This window comes from Octodon degus, unplaced genomic scaffold, assembly GCF_000260255.1.
Source record: "Octodon degus isolate 3935 unplaced genomic scaffold, OctDeg1.0 scaffold00019, whole genome shotgun sequence".
Classification (NCBI taxonomy): Eukaryota; Metazoa; Chordata; class Mammalia; order Rodentia; family Octodontidae; genus Octodon; species Octodon degus.
In genome coordinates, this window is record NW_004524595.1 from 8,899,858 (window position 1) to 8,917,049 (window position 17,192).

At 52.3% G+C, this 17,192-nt stretch overlaps 1 protein-coding gene and 1 pseudogene across 5 annotated transcripts in view; one reads left to right on the forward strand and one right to left on the reverse strand.

Annotated features, from left to right (window-relative positions):
• Klhl29 (kelch like family member 29) overlaps positions 1 to 17,192 on the reverse strand; it is a 277,679-nt gene that overhangs the window by 56,538 nt on the left and 203,949 nt on the right. For all 5 annotated transcript variants that reach the window (XM_004627461.2, XM_023711012.1, XM_023711015.1 and 2 more), the window contains 2 exons: positions 8,022 to 8,163; positions 5,418 to 5,930 (listed from right to left, as the gene is read on the reverse strand). In XM_004627461.2, coding sequence (XP_004627518.1) covers positions 5,418 to 5,930; positions 8,022 to 8,163 — 655 coding nt within the window. The remainder of the gene's footprint in view (positions 1 to 5,417; positions 5,931 to 8,021; positions 8,164 to 17,192) is intronic.
• LOC101589874 lies at positions 463 to 1,385 on the forward strand (annotated as a pseudogene).

Sequence of the window (17,192 nt, forward strand, 5' to 3'; positions counted from 1 at the left end):
TATATGATCTCTTACAATATTCCTTACAGATATTTGTGTGACTCACACGATACAGAAAGGCATCAATAAGAATTTAAATGCACATGCAAAAAAGAGGGAACAGATTATTACCAAGGCTGCTGCCTAGCCCAGCATCTAGTGTTCACTGGATCGAGGTGGTACTGCTAGTGTTACCACCGCTGTCATGATGATTTGGGTCTGGACTGTACTCCATCCTCTTGGGAGTTGTGGGTCGTTGGAACCTCTTCAGTGGTGGAGTTGGGCCACAGGCATCTTGTGGCTACAGAAAAACAGAACCTCTGAATGGATTCCTCTGGGAAAGCTTTGCTTGTTTGCAGCAGCTGGAATATGTTCCTCATGAACATCTGTCTGTCAGCATAGTTGTGACATCATTTCACTGTGATGACAGGAGCTCATCTCTGAATTTTTTATAGACAAAGCACCTTGGATCCCAGTTTTGCAATGGCTTCAAGACAGCCAGAAGTGCCTGCACTTGAGCCCAGTGGGCCTCTAGGCAAGATGTCCCTGCCCATCGGGATGTGCCTCCAGGCATTCAGCTATGATGATGTCCTGCAAGACCCTGCACCTATGACTCCTTTTCCCTCAGACATGGGCGGCATCCCCTGGAAGCCAGCAATTTCAGAGCACAAGTATCAGCACCTTGCCAAAGTGGAGGAAGAAGAGGCCAGTGTGTCCCCCACAGCCATGACCCTGGCAACAGCCATGGCCACTGACAGCATGGACAAGGCCCCGGAGGTGAAGGCCAAAGCTATCCATGTCATCATGAATTCTCTGATCACAAAGCAGACCTAGGAGAGCATTCATCATTTCAATCAATAGGCAGCACTGAGAGATGCTGGCTACACATCTCACAAGGGCCTCACCACCAAGGAGACCAAGTACCTTCATGTGGCAGAAGCTCCCCACAAACTAAAACTGCAGAGTGGAGAGATGACAAAAGAAGAGAAGCAGCCTCCATCAGGCCAGTCCAGCTGGAGCAGCACTCCTCGTTCTTCCCCAAAGCAGAAGTCCAGAGGCTGGTTCACTTCTGCTTCTTCCACAGCCTTGACTGGCCCAAATCCTAGCACCATGGATCCTGGAAGTGAGGTCAAGGATAGGACCTCATTAGATAAATGGAACATGTTTGGACCAAGACCCCTCCAGAAGTCTGATTCTAGAGGCTTTGCTATCCAGACCTCCAAAGGTACCCAGAAGCCCTCTCCCATGGAGCTGATCTGGACCCAGGCCACTCGAATAGTTGAAGATCCAGCAGACTTAAAGCCACCCAAGATGGATATCCCCATGACAGAATGAAGAATCCACCACTCCGGACCCATAATCTCAAACTGTGTGACTTCAATGTACTCATACCCATGGGCTTCTAGAGTATTTTCTGTCCTGCAGAGTCTGGATGGAGGGTTTATTATGCCCACTTCCCTTGGCTCTAACATTGGAATGGCTTTTTTTTTTTTTTAAATCAGGAATGGTATATTTTTAAACTTCTTAAACAGAGGCTACTACTGGAGACACAATTAATTTTTGAGAAACATGAGTGAGAAGCTTATACTTGTATGGAAGATACCATTTTGTATTGCTTTAAGCTAAAAAAAACTCTGAGCAATGACGTTGGGAACCTCTTGACCTAATTTTGTATCATACATCCTAGACAAGAACTTCAACCATTGCTTACTAGGTAAATAATGTTTGCGCTCTTCCAAAGTTGAGACTCTTTGATTGTTTTATCATGATGAACACACAAACACTGACAAATCATAGTGTAGAAGCGCCACTAACTCAGCTGGGCAGTAGTGGTCCTTCTGTCGGGGCTGTGCTTCCGTCTTAGCATGTAGGACCCAAGATCCATCTGAGATCTAGATACAGCCCACAGGCAGACCAAGGGGGATCTCCTGTGGAGTCTCCTTGCTTTTTGTCCTAAGGCACTATTCTTTCCTTCAGCCATTTCTCTGCACCTCTTGGTACCTCCTGGATCCCTGCCATAGGAGAGATACTTCTCTTTATCATACAACATACATGTTTCATATCCTTGCTAGCACTTTAAAATGAAGCTAGTCTAAATTGCATTTGATTAAAAACTAAGGGACATAACTCAGACTTCTCATTCCATTCCAAAATTTTCTGTGGGCTATGCTAGGAATAAACCTGGGGCTTTGGACCTGTGAGGTAGGCATTGCACCACTGAGTGATAACCCCAACCCCAGATACTAAATCTTTTCTTGAATAAAGATGATTAGTATGGTATTAACAAAAATAGAAGGAACAATTAAGAAATAAGTCATGATAAATCAATGATCCTTAATTTAAGTGAAACAGAAGCTTATGGTGAAATTTCTGTGTTAAAAGATACAAAAGCAGTTAAACATATATTATGCTATTTTTGCAGCACTAAGTAGCATTGCTTTACAATAAAGCTGATTTCATTTGTTCAGCAAACTTTAGAAAATAATCTTCTTTTTTTGTGAATTAAAAATTCCATAGCTAAATCTTTTTTTTTTAATGTATTTAATACAGGGTCTACAGGACCTCACTACACATACAGATCTGATAGTGATCCTCCTATTTTCAGCCTCCCAAGCACTGAGATTATAGGAGCATGCCACCATGTCCAGTCTCTATCGTCATCTCAGTGTGCTCCGGGGTCAGCGACAGCTCGTCATGCTGGGGATTGAACCCTGGCAAAATCTTGTTTATAATGTTCTTTTCTTTCTTTTTTTTTCTTTTCTTTTCTTTTCTTTTCTTTTTTTTTTTTTTTTTTTTTTTTTTTTTTTTTTTTTTTTAACGTGGAGCTCTGACTTGTGTTGATGCTATCACGCAGTGCCTCCTGTTCCTGCCTGGAGCCAGCTGTCTGTCATTTACGAGTGTGAAATCAATTGGGTTTCAGGGATGTAAAATCCCTAGGGGCAAAATTAAAAGTGACCCAAATCCAAACCCACGTGGTCCTGTCAGGATTCTGACTCTCTCATGGCAAGTTTCAAAGATTTGGTTTCAAAATTTGGGTTTCTTATTTTTAAAAAAATATGCAGTTGTTTGACATTAGATCTGACAGACAAATTATAGCTCCAGCAATAAAGGCTTTTAAGATTAGAAATGAAAGGAGAAATTATGAGGAAAAAAAAAATCCATCCAGGCTTGTGTTTTGCACGCTTCCTTGTCCTTTTCACAAGTGGAAGGGGACCAACCCATCAGCAAATGAGGGCCATCAGCAAATGAGAGAAGTGAGTTAAATGTAATTTCTGGGGTAGTAGCGAATTTGGCAACATATGGAGATGAGGGTGATGACCAGGTCCCCAGCTGTCTCTGGCTGAGTGGCGGACCTTGCTCACTAGCGCCCCCAGGCGGTAGGGCTACAGGTGCTTTCTCAGCCCTCTTCCTTCCTGGTCTTCACCTGTGCCGCCAGGCAGAGGAAGTCATGTAGGGCCTCTCTTCCTTTTCCTCTCCTGTCCAAGGCTTGAGACCACCGAGGATGAGCCATAACCTTCCCCTTCACAGCTGTCTGTGGAAAAACCCTGACTGGCCCGTCCCCGCCACCTGTGTCTTTTCCATCTCTCGGGCTCAGGGCTGAGGATGGGAAGGGGTCTTTGTCCAGTTGCTCTGGTGAAATGGATCCCAGCTCTGAGCCAAGCCCCAAATCGGGGACTACAGTGCCATGGGAGGTCACTTCGCGTTTGCACAGAACAACTCCTGTTCGTAAAGGCACAGCCAGAAGTTGGCAAGACTGCAAGACCTGTCGCCAGCTCTAGGAGGCTCCCATCGTGGGAAGAGGGAAGTCACGCGGTGGCTGGTGGTTTGGTGCAGCCTTGGGGATAGCCGGGATGCCCAAAGCCCAGGGTGGCAGAGTCGGTGGCTCATGGACCACAAGTATGTTTTTTTTTTGGGGGGGGGGCCCTGTTTTTGTACTGGGAATCAAAATCAAGTCCTTGCACTTGTCAAGCAGACACTGTGCCACTGAGCTATAACCCTGGGCTCTGTGTGTGTGTGTGTGTGTGTGTGTGTTCTTTTTTATTTTTAATTTTTTTTGGTGGAACTGGGGATCGAACTCAGGCCCTTGCACTTGCCAAAGAAGTGCTTACCCACTGAGCCATTCCCCCCCCCCCCCGTGTGTTCCTTTTTAAAAGGAAAGGAGCTTAACCAAAGTAATCCAACTGACCCCCAAAATCAATGTAGTCTATTAACAAAACAAAACAAAACACCAGTTCTTAGAGCAGGAGTTTACCAGGATTTAGATGTAATGTTCTGTAATTTTGTCACCTAAAACTAATGTTAATTTCCAAAATAAGGACAGTTGGGCTCAATCAGATTGGAGTGAAACCCAGCAGATCTAGGTGTGGCCTTGTTGGTGGGATATTTGAGAAGACCTGAAAATGGCTCAGACAGTAAAGATGCAGGCTTCGGTTCAGGGAGCAGGTGGGGAAAGAGCGGCTAGTTGGATTGCTCTGATCCAGGCTGACCCCACCTGCATGTATGCACTAGGAGCTGCAGTGGGGGTGGAGAAGCTGGTCCACGTGTGTGCACTGCCTAGCACCCTCTGCTGGACCTTTGGAGGTGTGGGCACCTCAGCAAGTGGCTGTCCACTGTGGGCACTCCTGGCTCCCTCTGCCCCAGGGCTGCCTACATCTGTCCTGTGCTCTGAGCTATCTGGCCTGGTGCTAAGGGCTAGGTAACCCGGAAGCCTTGTGCTGGCCCCTGGCCCTCCCATCCTGGACAGGTGCCAAGACCCTGACCCTGGTGCTGGGCTTGGCTAAGAACCACATCCCTTCCAGAGTGTTTGTTCCTGAAGATCCAGCTGGAAGCAACCTGGGAGGAAACTCCTGGGACCTGGGGGAAGGGGGTTCACTGAAGGCTGGGTGGAGCTGCTCTAGCCTGGGTCTCTCAGTCACCTTGGGTTCTCAAAACAAAACTCCAAATGTTCAGATGACCTACTCCTCGGGTGCCTCCCAGTCCACTCTGTAGAGGGCATTCTCATGGAGGGATGTGGAGGGCTGGTGTTCACAGTGTCCTCAGGAGCAGAGAATGGAGAAGGCCCTCTCAGCATTATTCTAGGGAGCCCCAAGAAGAGCAGAGCAGTGCTGTTTAATCTGCACTTTGGCCTGGCTGGAGGTCCGTGCTGAGCGTGGCTGGCTCTGGGCTTTGCAGGCTCTCCCTTCCTTCCTCCTCCTCTCTTGCTTTCCTTGCCCATGCGGATGCCCCTTCCCTGCCCTGCACACCTGCCCTGCCTGGCCTGGCCTGTGTGAGGCTGACCTATCCTGGGCAGAGGAGGCCTCAATGCAGCCTCTAGGTCAGATGGGGCCAGGGAAGGAGCCCCCACAAAGCACCCTCCCATGCACCCTTGCTCCGTGGGGAGGCCAGGCAGGGAGGCGCAGACACAGGCACACAGGGAGGCGTGCAGACGCAGGACTTACCTTTGGGGTGCCCCGGGTCGGTGAACTCATACTTCCCCACGCCAATGGTGCGCAGCATCTGTAGCCCGTGGGCCGAGTCAGTTGTGGGGGGCCCATTAGTGGCAGGGGTGCTGTTGGGGAGAGTGGCCGATGGCTGGGCTGGCGGCGGTGGAGGCAGCAGGGGCCCTGCCATATGGCCGTTGCCCACAGCAGTGGGTCCTGGACGGGCTACCTGCCCCACCCCAGGCAGCGAGGACACGGCCAGGGGCTGAGGGCTGGCATACAGAGCCTGGGCAGGCATGTTCACCACCACGCTGCTCAGCGGCTGGGAGGGCGGCTGCGGGAGCGAGTAGTGGCCTGGCATCAGCGGGATCTGGGGCCCCACATGGGGAGGCAGCGAGGGGGTCACCCCAATGACTGGGGCCTGGACGTTCACAGCTGGGCTGAAGGTGGGAGGCTGGGCCACTCCATAGGAGTGTGCAATCAGGGCAGGCTGGCTTCCCGCGGCCACCGTGGTCACCCATGGCCCTGTGCCTGCAAGGGAGATGGAAGAAATGTTATCTGCCGGTTACACATTCACTGAACAAATACTGACTCTCCCAGGCCCTGGGTCATAGCAGTTACAGCAGTGGATGAGATTTCTCTGCCCGGGCACTCACAGTTTAAGAATCTGTCATTGTAGCACCTGGCCTAATGCTTTAAGTGGGTATGAACACAACACCTTGGGGCTTCTAAGGAAGCCAGTCTGCCAGGGAAGGATGAGAAGCGACAGATCGGAGAGGAAAAAAAGAGATCTTCAAAGAGACGTGAGTTCAGATCTCTGCCATGCCCCAGAAAGATACTCCTTGAGCCTGCTTCTCATCTGTGAAATGCAGCCATCTGCACCCACCTCTGAGCGAGAGCTGCAAGGTGGAAATGGGGTTGCCGGGCCCTTGGAGAGTGCACCAGAGTCCGGAGTGGGGCCAGGTAGTGCATGGTAGGGTCAGGCCAGGAGATAGGGCATGTGGAAAGGTGGACAGAGCCTAGCTGGTGAGGAGGCCCCGATGAGCCTTCAGCTCCTTTGCGGCCAGCCCCAGGGGAAGCAGACAGAGCTGTTTTGGCTGCTAGGAGTCCAGACATGGCTCTTGAGAAGTGAGGCAAGGGGCAAGGCCGCTGCGCCCAGACAGCAGAATCTGGGGCCTCAAGCAGAGCTGATGTTGATGGAACCTTTCAAGGGACACCCAAAGACCCAGGGATGGGAGGCCAGTCTGGGTCATCTTGGGCTGAATGAATCCAGCTAGGTGTCTGTTACCCAGATGCTACCTTGGTTTTTGTGGTTCCTTTGGGGAGGGGACAGTGCAGGCTGAGGATGGAGAAACTGAGGCAGGAAGTGGGGGCTCTGGAGGCCAGAAGGTGGGGCTTGGAGCACTCTCCCAGAAAACAGCAAAGCAGCATCCCGGATAGCCAGGTGACTCTCAACCCCCACGGGGGCGCTGTTGGCATAGTGGTCCAAAGTGGGGCCTGAGAGTCTGAGCAGGGTACTGGTCCTACTCCTTCCCAAAGACACGGGCTTCGTTGAGCCAGTGTCCTGGGCCTCAGCAGACACCATCATGCTTGTATCCTGGACTGCTGCAAGCACCGATGAGGTGCGTCACAAATGTGCAAAGAGTAGTTATGGCTTATGATGAGAGAGCTTGGGGGAAACTGGAAACCAGCAAACATTGGTGAAGTGATGCTGGCAAGATTCTGGAAGGAGCTCCTGAGGGGGACTGTCCCCAAGCTGACACTGTCAGGCAGCTGAGGTGTCACAAAGCCAAGGCATGTCCTCTGAAGCCCTGTTCTTCCTAGCACTAGCCAGTGAGCCTGGAAAAATGCCTCAGGAATTAAGAGCCCAGCTGGTGAGGCCCCAGGTATCTGTGGGGTGACCACAGAAGTACAGTGCTACATAAGTGATCCATTTATGACAAAGGGGATGCCCACAGGGGAGTGGAGACCTAAAGGGAGGTCACTAGTCATGTGCAGCAGGTCCTGGTCACCATTGGAGGGATGACATAGATGCTGGGAGGCAGGGAGTGGAGTGAGGGCCCAGAAGGCCAAGGTCCTGGACATGACTGAAGAGGTGGAGGTGTTGCTCGTGAAGGAGGCTTGGAGGGGGGTGAAGGGTGTCTCCAGGTATTTGGAGGATGTTGGGTGGAAGACCAAGTGTGTTCTGCATAGCCTGGAGGAGGAGGCTATGGGGCCAGTTGTTGGTGAAAGGGAGGGTGTTGGTGCTGGTCTGCTATAAGAGATAGGGATCTTCTAGGCTCTGCAGTACAGCATCCTAGTTCCTTTGGAGCCATGGGTCAGGCAGATTTCCCCAAGAACTGTGGCTTGTGGAAGTTGTTAGGAATCAGTACAGTACTGATATCTGGGAATGGTTATTTAAATTGGCCTGGAGCTGATTCACAGTCCCATAATGTCAGTCTCAGACCCTCACTCTCCACTACTTTGTAAAGCAGCAGAGAAAGGAACAGAGACACAGACATGCACAGGGAACAACACCAGGGACCCTGTCCCACCCCTACCCCAAGCCTGAGGTCTACGCTTCTGCTGCTGAGGTCTGGCCCCCAGCAGCGAGGTGTCTTTACCTGCTGATGAATTACCCACCTGGATTGTCGCTCTCCCTCATCTGTTTTGGGGGTGGCTCATCAGTGTCCCAGGGTGTAGACTGATTGATGGGTGTCTGTCCCCACCGGATGCTGGTCACCAGTCCCTGGGACTGATTGTCTGATTTGGAGATACCAGGAGCCTGTGAGAAGCAGATGGGGATGGTGAGCACAGCTTGGCTGTGGCTGCTGCCCTTGGACCTGTCCTCCCCGGCAGTAACCCTGAGGCCCAAGCTTTGTCCATTGGACTCAGGGCCACAGGCAGAGCTCAGGCCCCTGGGGAAGTTGCAGGGTGCCTGGAAGACAGCAGCAGCTGTGACTGCTGAGCTCCTGCCCACAGGAACACAAGCCAGCGCCTCTCTCTCTGCACCTCTGACGTCCCCACTGCACCTGAGCACTCTGTATGACACATGAAGCCCCAGCCCTCAGATTGTCAGTGAGCCACTGAAACACAAGTGCTGCCAATGTGTACAGGGAGGTGCCGAGCAGCGGCTGCCTACCCGGCCTGGCCCACGGACACAGGCTGCTTACTAAAATTCCTAAGGAGATGGCAAAATGCTCACTCTGCAAGGTGCTAGGCACCCTGAGGGGTCACACGAGGGTCGCACATGCTCCCCTTCCTGCTTCCACACCAGGTGCTGAGGCCTGAGGCTCTAACAGAGGAAGGGGGAGCTGAGGACCGTGGGGTGAACAGCTCAGACCTTGTCCCTACACATGTGGGACCCTGGGCTGCTCAGACAGGAGGGAGACTGCTCCCAGAGCCCTGCTCCCAGAGCTCGCGCTTTCATTTAGATCTACAGATTAACAGGAATAGGAGCCTATGGTGAAAGCACACACTGGGACAGTGCTGGCCTCCCAAGGTACAGCCTCACGATGAAATATTACACAAGCACTAAGAACCGCTTTACTAGAAGTTCTTCAAGAGATGGCAAAACACTTCTGCTGCAAGATCAATGAGGAAAGCCACAGAATGACACAGGAGTCCTCCCTTTGTAAACATCTTGATGGCAAGCAATATGTGCAGGAAGGAAACTACCAAAATGTCAGCAAGGTTGTTATCCTTGGGTGAGTATATTTTGGGTAACTTCTATTCTCTTTCATCACTTTCCTGTAGTTACATTTCCTACTATACCATATTTGCAATAAGCCAATAAACAAACCCTGAACACACACTGGAGAGGTGAGGTGGACACTGGAGAGGTGAGGTGGGATACCTGTGATGTGAGGGGCCTGGGTCTCAGGGCGGGTTTCCTTGGAAGAGTGGCCGCAGCTCCCAGGAGCTGACCCAGGCAAGATGGGACGAGGGGCAGAAATGGCTGTCCACCAGGGACAGGCATAGATGGCAGAGAAGTGAGGGCCACCAGTCACTTCAGTGGTGACTGCAGACAGCATCTGGCTCAGGAACACAGCTGGTGGAGGTGCAACTCCTGCCTGTAGCGACCAGGGTCCTTCTGCTCCTGGGCCAGACGGAGAGGAGGAGGTGTGGGAGGGCAGGCTGGGCAGCACTTCTGGGCTTTGCCGCCCCCTGTAGGTGGCCCCCAGCGCCTGCACCAGGCCTGCTGGAGGCGTAGGATGGAGGCTGTGTACAGTTGACTGCACCAGGCTGCGCTTTATCTCTGGCTGTCGTTTTGGGAGCAGAGTCCGAGACAAAGGGAAAGAGGACTCTCCTGAGAAAAACACAATTCCACCTGCAAGCATCCTGAGCAGAACCCTGGAAATTTAACCAGGCTCACTAGTAGTTTCAGGGAACAACAGCAAGGCATCTCTAACATTCTCCAAGTAGACAGCTTCAACATGTGCCTGGCCTGAAGGGAGAAGCCGTTTACCCCTTCTGCAGCCCCCTCTGTCTTTCCAGGTCTGGAGGCCGGTTGGGTCCACAGACACAGAGACTGCATTCGTGGGCATCAGAAGCATCTGAGGAGGAAGGATTCAGGGCTGGGTCCTCATCTGGGGCCTGTTCAGCGGCAGGTGGGAAAGTGAGCTGCCTTTGCCGGCAACATGAAAAGTCCTCCTGCCAGAAGGGGGCGCTGCAGCCCCACTCTGCTGCCTGGATCCCCAAGTGCCAGGTTTTCAGAGCCTTGCTACTCCCGGCATTTATTTCTACCTTGCTGGCTCAGCATGGCATCTTGGCAGGAGAGGGGAGGGTTCTGGAAACTTGCCCTGGAAGGGCCATCCCTGCCAGGAAAGGTGGGTGGAGTCTGTCTCCTCCTTCAGGCTGGGTCACCAGGTTCTGTGCTCTAAAACTTCACGAGTTCCAATGTTTGCCCTAAAATTAGGTAAGTTTCTACAATGGAGAAATCGCAGAGCTTTGTGAAGCCTGTAGCTCGGCTCCCTGGTTCTGAAACTCCAGTTCACTTGCTCACTTAAGCCTCCGTCTGCTTCTTGGGCAAATGAGCACGGGGCTTGAGTTCTGCATCACGCACTGGCCAGGGCAGGGGGCACACGGGGTGCTGAGGCTCAGTGGACAGAAAGCTCCAGTGCACAAGCGCGGGGTAGCGCTGTGCAGTGGTGGAGCCTGGGGTGCGGGAAGGCAGAGCTGCGGGGAGGGAGACGGGCAGGGACAGGAGAAGCCGCGCCAGGCCTTTTTGCCTGTGCCTTTCATGAATGCTACAAGTGCTTGCTTATGTACAGAAAAGCAGTTCTGCGAGGAGAAGGAAAACAGTCTCTTTCTTGTTGTTTGCACAGGTAAAATAAATAAGACTCATATTCTACCCCGTGCTTGCCACATCTGAGGCTGTCAGCAACTCACAGTTGAAGAAATTTTTGTTTTATTAAAATAATGAAGTCTTTCCTCTACTGCCTCTAGAGCAGTGCTGCTGGCATTGGATTTTGCTTGCTGAAGACCCCAGGCTCCAGGTGACCTGTGCAGTGGATGACTTGACCAAGGCCCTTCTGCCTCCAAGGGCTCCAGGCCTCAGGCTCTGGAGGGCTCCAGGACAGGTTGGCCTGTGGTGCTAGCTCTTAGCCAGTCTCAGCTGACCCTGCCTTTCCACAGTCCAGGAGCCCCACGGCTCTAGGACTCCTCACAGGCAATCCAGTCCCCTGCCCCCAGCCCAGTGCTCAGAAGAGGGCTGCCTACCCAGAGGCAAAGCTAAGGCTCCCCTCTTTGCCATCATCTGTGACAAGGAAGAGACCAGGACTCTCAGGCTTTCTCCAGTATTTCCATAGGTTCTGCTCCAGCAACATGACAGCACTTGTCAGGGAGAGGCAGACCAAGAGCGCCCCCCTACCCAGCCTGCAGAGTGGCCCTATCTGCCCATCATGGGCCCAAGCAGGCTTCTCTTGCCTTCTCTTTAATGAGATGCTAATGGGATGCATCATTAACGCAGCAGCTTTTTAAACCCAAGCTCTTGTAACTTCTCAAAGGTCACGTTTTTATGGTGGCTGACAGCATCCTGCTTCTTTCAGTGACAGAAGAACACTAAAGATGCCGGTCCTTTATGGCTGCAGCTTTCTGAACCTGCAGCACAGGCTGAGGGTGCTGCTGGCCTCGCCCCCCATCATTAGCAGCCTTGCTGGGCTGCGCTGTGCCATCTTAGGGGAACCAGTTCCATGTGGCCCAGAGAGCTGCTCCCAGACTATAAAGGTGCCTGGCCAAGAGGCCAAGGGGGAGAAGGAGGGTGAATCCTGGCAGGAGCAGAAGCAGAAGCAGAACTTGAACTCCTGCAGAAAGCTGTGTTCACCAGGCTGTGCACGCATGGGCTTGCCCTTGCCTGGACAGGCTGCTTTGTGTTAGTGTGTTTGCCTGCAGAGAGCAATTTTCTCTGCTTTTGCTCAAAAGGAACATTCAGATTAGTAGCATCTGGGTGGTCAGGGAGGGGTGAGAGCAGGGGTGTAGGCCCCAGAGACCCCTAGGTCTTGCTGTTCTTGTCTCTACTGTACATGATCACAGCACTCAACACATGGCCCAGGACCTTGTGCCTGGCCTTGTCCTGGGGCTGAGCTCCATGATGGCAGCCCCGGCACTGTGCCTGACCCAGCAGGTACCCAGCCTGGAGTAGGTGCTCAGGGAATGCAGGCCTGACACCAGGCTGGCTGAGCCACAGTGTCAGCCAGCAGGAGCAGCAGTGTCGCTTCATATTCAGTGAATGAATGAATGGATGCTTGGAGAGAGTGCGCTTTAGGAAGCGAATGGCGCGGCCACCAAGCAGGGCCATGAAATAGTACCATTCCCCTCATTAGGGGTGTGAGGTTTCCAGACTGTGGGGACTCATGCTGGGACCCAGCACCACTGTCCTGGAGGTTGGTGGGAGGCCTGTGACGCTGCAGCACTCCTACTCTCTAAAAGAGGGACTGGTACTGTACACAAGGAAAGGTTGCAGGCAAAACCAGATGAGGGAAAATGGAGAATCAAAACTGCAGAGAGGAAGACTGTGTTCTCAAGCCAAGGAGCTCCCAATCCACTGCCTGCTCTCTAGAACTCACCAGCTCCAGTGTGCCCAGGTGTGGGGACAATGGTGTGAGGTGTTGAGGGTGGTTCTTGCCTCTGTAACCAGGGGGAGGTGAGAGTAGCTTGGAGACCCCAAACAGCATCTCCATTTTTGTCAATGGAGCCTGATGGCCAATGAAAACTTCCAGGAGCAATGGGTTGACGTTGGCCATAACATCTGGGCAGGATTCCGCATGGCAGAGGGACAGGGGCCGAGGTGCCTCCAAAGGACCTTGCAACAACTTGTCATTTCCATCCTGATCACACCTGACAAGCTTGGCTCCAGGGCCTCTGTGGGAGGATGATTGTGCCTGTATCCATGACCCTCTCCTGCCCAGAAACCGGCATCCCAGAGGGACCTGCAGGGCATGATACCCTGTCACTGTGGGAGCAGCACAGGAGACAGGGCTGCATCAGCTGAGCACTGCAGAGCCCAGCACATCCCTCGCCAGCCCCACAGTTACAGCTGCGACCCTTTCCCCAGGGTTCCTAGAGGCCCACTCCCTTGGCCTCTGTTCTTACTGTGGGACAGAGCATTGCTAGGCAACTGAGCTCAGTGATAGTCAGGGTCCCACCCAGGAGGGACTTGTCACTGGTGGGATGCAGAATGCCTGCACCAGGAATTGCAAGGACCACACAGGCTTGGAGCGAGACTTGAAGCACAGACCTGTGACGCTGTGGCACTCCTACTCTCTAAAAGAGGGACTGGTGCGGCACACAAGGAAAGGTTGCAGGCAAGACCAGATGAGGGAAAATGGAGAATCAAAACTGCAGAGAGGAAGACTGTGTTCTCAAGCCAAGGAGCTCCCTAGCCTTCAGCACAGCCCTGTACTTCTGATCAGGCAAAGCACGAGCAAAGACACAGGCCTGGGACTCATGACAAAACGAGCATGACTCCCACACCAGTCATGGGCATGTCCTTCTAAAAGGACTCACAGCTTCTATCTGGGTTGCTTGGATCCTGCAGGCCAGACCGGTGAGTGGCAAACCCAACCAAGTGACTATGGTATGGGCCCCACAGAATTGTCCAGCTGTGTTTGAGTTCTTGGGCACAAACTTGTAAGATATTAGAAAAACGCTATTCAAAACCACTAGAAGAGAAGAGCAAACAGGAGTGTGTGTATATGTGTACAGTTAACTGTGTATATCATAAAATAACAAAAGATCAAATAGTCATCTGCCTGTTGGTCTTGGCAGACACATCTGCAGATTTATCTGCATTGCTCTGCACTCCGCAGAAGATCGGGGCAGCATAAATACCGGAGGGATTGTGAGTGCACAAATGCTAGAACTAAAGTCAGTGCAGCTTTGCCCTGAGCCGCCCCAGATGGGTGGTGGGAGTACCAGAGTGTGCAGAGAAAGCTGAGAAGCTCCAGGAAGGACCACACCAGGGGGCAGCGGAGCCCACAGCACTCTGACCTTGATCTGCAGCTTGGTTTAGGTGTCAGGACTCCCTGCAATACCTTTCTCTCATCTCCTTCAGCAGCCTGACCACTGGAGCCCCTTGTGATAAGGGGTGCTGACCTGGCCTGGGCCCCCCATGGACCTTTGGGTGTTCCTACCTCCTGTGCATTGTGAACACTCTGGATTGGAAAACTTGCCTTGCTGTTTCTTTTGCAGCAAGGACATGGGCATGTGACCTGTCCCTCTGTCATGTAGTCCGGAAACTGAGCCATTGGAGGAGGTAGCACTGCCCCATGTCATGTGGGCGCTGAAGCCCACAGCCTTGGGGACAGGTGGGTAGGTAGGGAAGCTCTGACATCTTCAGCCCAGCATGAGTGGCAAGTGCTGTCATTTTCTTTTTCTTATTCTAGTGGGCTATCATTGCCAGGGCTCTTTAGAGAACAGCAAGAACAGGTGTCCACGGCTGGCAAAGTGAACAGGGCTCAGACCCGTCAACCACCAGGCCTTGAAGTGCTCTGGGGAAATCACCTCACAGCAGCTGCTAGCTCCAGGACCGAGCATAGCTGGGCAGGCCTTTTCCTGCAAAGGCTGAACATTTATTTCCCTTCCTCTCAGCAACCCTCCGTCTGCAACACACCAAAGGTCTTCCTGGTGCTCAGGTTCACCCGTGTTGGGGATGCAGTGCATACATCACTCGGGGTGCTCACGCACAAAGGCAAAGTCCCACAAAGGCCACCTTTACAGGAGTGGTGGTCCAAGGGGGGATATTCAGCCTTGGGGAGGACATCGTTCAGTACCTGCAGGATTTAGATTAAGCCAGACTCCTGGGCTTTTTGGTACAGGCAGCTTATCATGGAGCATACTGAGTCTAAGAAGGCGGTCAGTGTGTCCGGCCACCAGCACTGCAGGGCTTCAGGGGTCTCCAACACCAGTGCATGGAAGATGCACCTTGGGGAATTAACAGGATGGGGGTGTCTGGAGTGTCCTGGTTCAAAAATGTGCCTCTTTAAGGAGACAACAGTGAGGCACCGTGGGGAGCAGCCCCAGTGTCTGTGTCCCCCCAGGCCCACCCCTCAAGCCTGGAGTGCCAGGGGTTGTAGCTGCCCATGTCCTGATTTCGACAGATTTTGAGGTGCTGTTCATGTGGCTCCTAGGAGCCAGCTCCTTGACGAGGCCGCCTGCAAGGACTCTTGCTGTAGAAGCCTAGGCCTCAAGGGGTCAGAAGGGATGCCAGACACCGACAGATGCAGAGGCTGTAAATCTATGGCTCCCAATCTCTCAGTTCTCATTTCCTGATTGCTACTGAACAACTACAAATAAGAAGATAATTGCAGTTAAATCCCCACTTGGCTCCAGGCGAGGGTCTCCTGGGCCCCTCCTGCCCTCATTAACCAGGCAGGACTCTCCTGGCCCCGGCCCCGGCCCCAGTCATGCTCTGCCCCTGCAGAGCCCCACTGAAACATGGTCCAGGGCCCGATGAAATTTCTAATAATACTGACCAATGATGTGTTAAATTGAGACACTTCTGGCTCGTGTGCCGGAAACCACACGATGGTTTAAAGGACCAGTGCTTACCTTTCTCTATCAATTTGCTGCTAAATTACTGCTTTTGGAGCAACTTATAGTAAAGTAATTCTTTATTTAAATTTTAATTTCAATCTTGTCATTTTAAATATATATTGAGAGTCCAATCATATTACAGAGTATGGTGATGTCTCGGGAAGGTAACCGATCCTGCGGGGAGCCCAGGAGGTGGGGCACTGTGGGTGATGTGGTAGGCTGGTGGGAGGGGGGGTGAAGGGAAGGGAAGATGAGGTGGGGGGAATTGGAACTGCAGAGGCTGGCCAAGCCCCAACCCTGCCCTGGGGCCTCAGGCTCCTTGTACAGCCCCGAGGACCATCTGTAAATGCTTTAACTTGAAACTACCGAGCACTTTCTGTTCCTGGGACGCCGGGAATATCTGAGCTATAAGGGCTCGGAAGAATGTCATCAGCCCAACAGTTCACATTTCCTGACCCCCTCCCAGTAAATGCATGTGCACGAGTTGATTTCCTTCCATAAGGAAGTCGGCATTCTTCTCTTCATTTTAAGAAGGGCCAGCCTAATTCATTAAGACTTAGGACTTTAACCTGTGTTTGTTCTAGCTGTTCCAGGTTGTGTTGTGTTTCTATAACGAAACATCTGATGCTTCCTGTGTTACAAAGGGGTTGAATTAGCTCTCAGTTCTGAAGACTGAAAAGCATAGTGCTTACAACATGCCTCGCTCTCAAGAGGGCTTTCTGTGGATGGCATCCTCATGCCATCTGGCATCTGGCATCCCTTCTGACCCCTTGAGGCCTAGGCTTCTACAGCAAGAGTCCTTGCAGGTGGCCTCGTCAAGGAGCTGGCTCCTAGGAGCCACATGAACAGCACCTCAAAATCTGTTGAAATCAGGACATGGGCAGCTACAACCCCTGGCACTCCAGGCTTGAGGGGTGGGCCTGGAAACAGGAACACAGACACTGGGGCTGCTCCCCACGGTGCCTCACTGTTGTCTCCTTAAAGAGGCACATTTTTGAACCACAACCTCCAGGACACTCCAGACACCCCCATCCTGTTAATTCCCCAAGGTGCATCTTCCATGCACTGGTGTTGGAGACCCCTGAAGCCCTGCAGTGCTGGTGCCGGACACACTGACCGCCTTCTTAGACTCAGTATGCTCCATGATAAGCTGCCTGCACCAAAAAGCCCAGGAGTCTGGATGTAGATTCATGGCTTAATCTAAATCCTGCAGGTACTGAACGATCTCCTCCCCAAGGCTGAAGAGGCTCACTCTTTTTATGATAGCCTGCTCTTGAGGATGTGAACTGACTCCTGCCAAACCTGACTTCTCCTTGCAGTCAGCATCATGCCCCATGAGGGTGGCCCTATTGCCTAATTTCCTTCTTCTGGGCTCCACCTCTTAAGGGTTCTACCACTTTGGCCCTGCTGCACTGGACTGAAACTTTAGCATGTGTGTCATTGGGGGAAAAACCATGTCCAAGCCACACACTATCCTGAGGCTTTCAGCAATGCCCTAGGATGGTGACAATGGTCCCTGTCCCTGTCTTCAGGTGGTCCCTGTGGGATGACTTTTTTTTTTTTTTTTGATACAGAGTCTCACTACACAGTTTGGACTCCTAGTGATTCTCCTGTCTCAGCCTCCCCATTGCTGGCATTAGGGGCATGTGCCATCAAGCCTGGTTCTGGGGCCAGGACGGCATGCCTGGGTTTCTAGGGCTGACATGACATGTGGTACCAGGGATCGAACTCAGGACTTTGCACTTGCCAGGCAGGCACTTATGCCATTGAGCTATATCC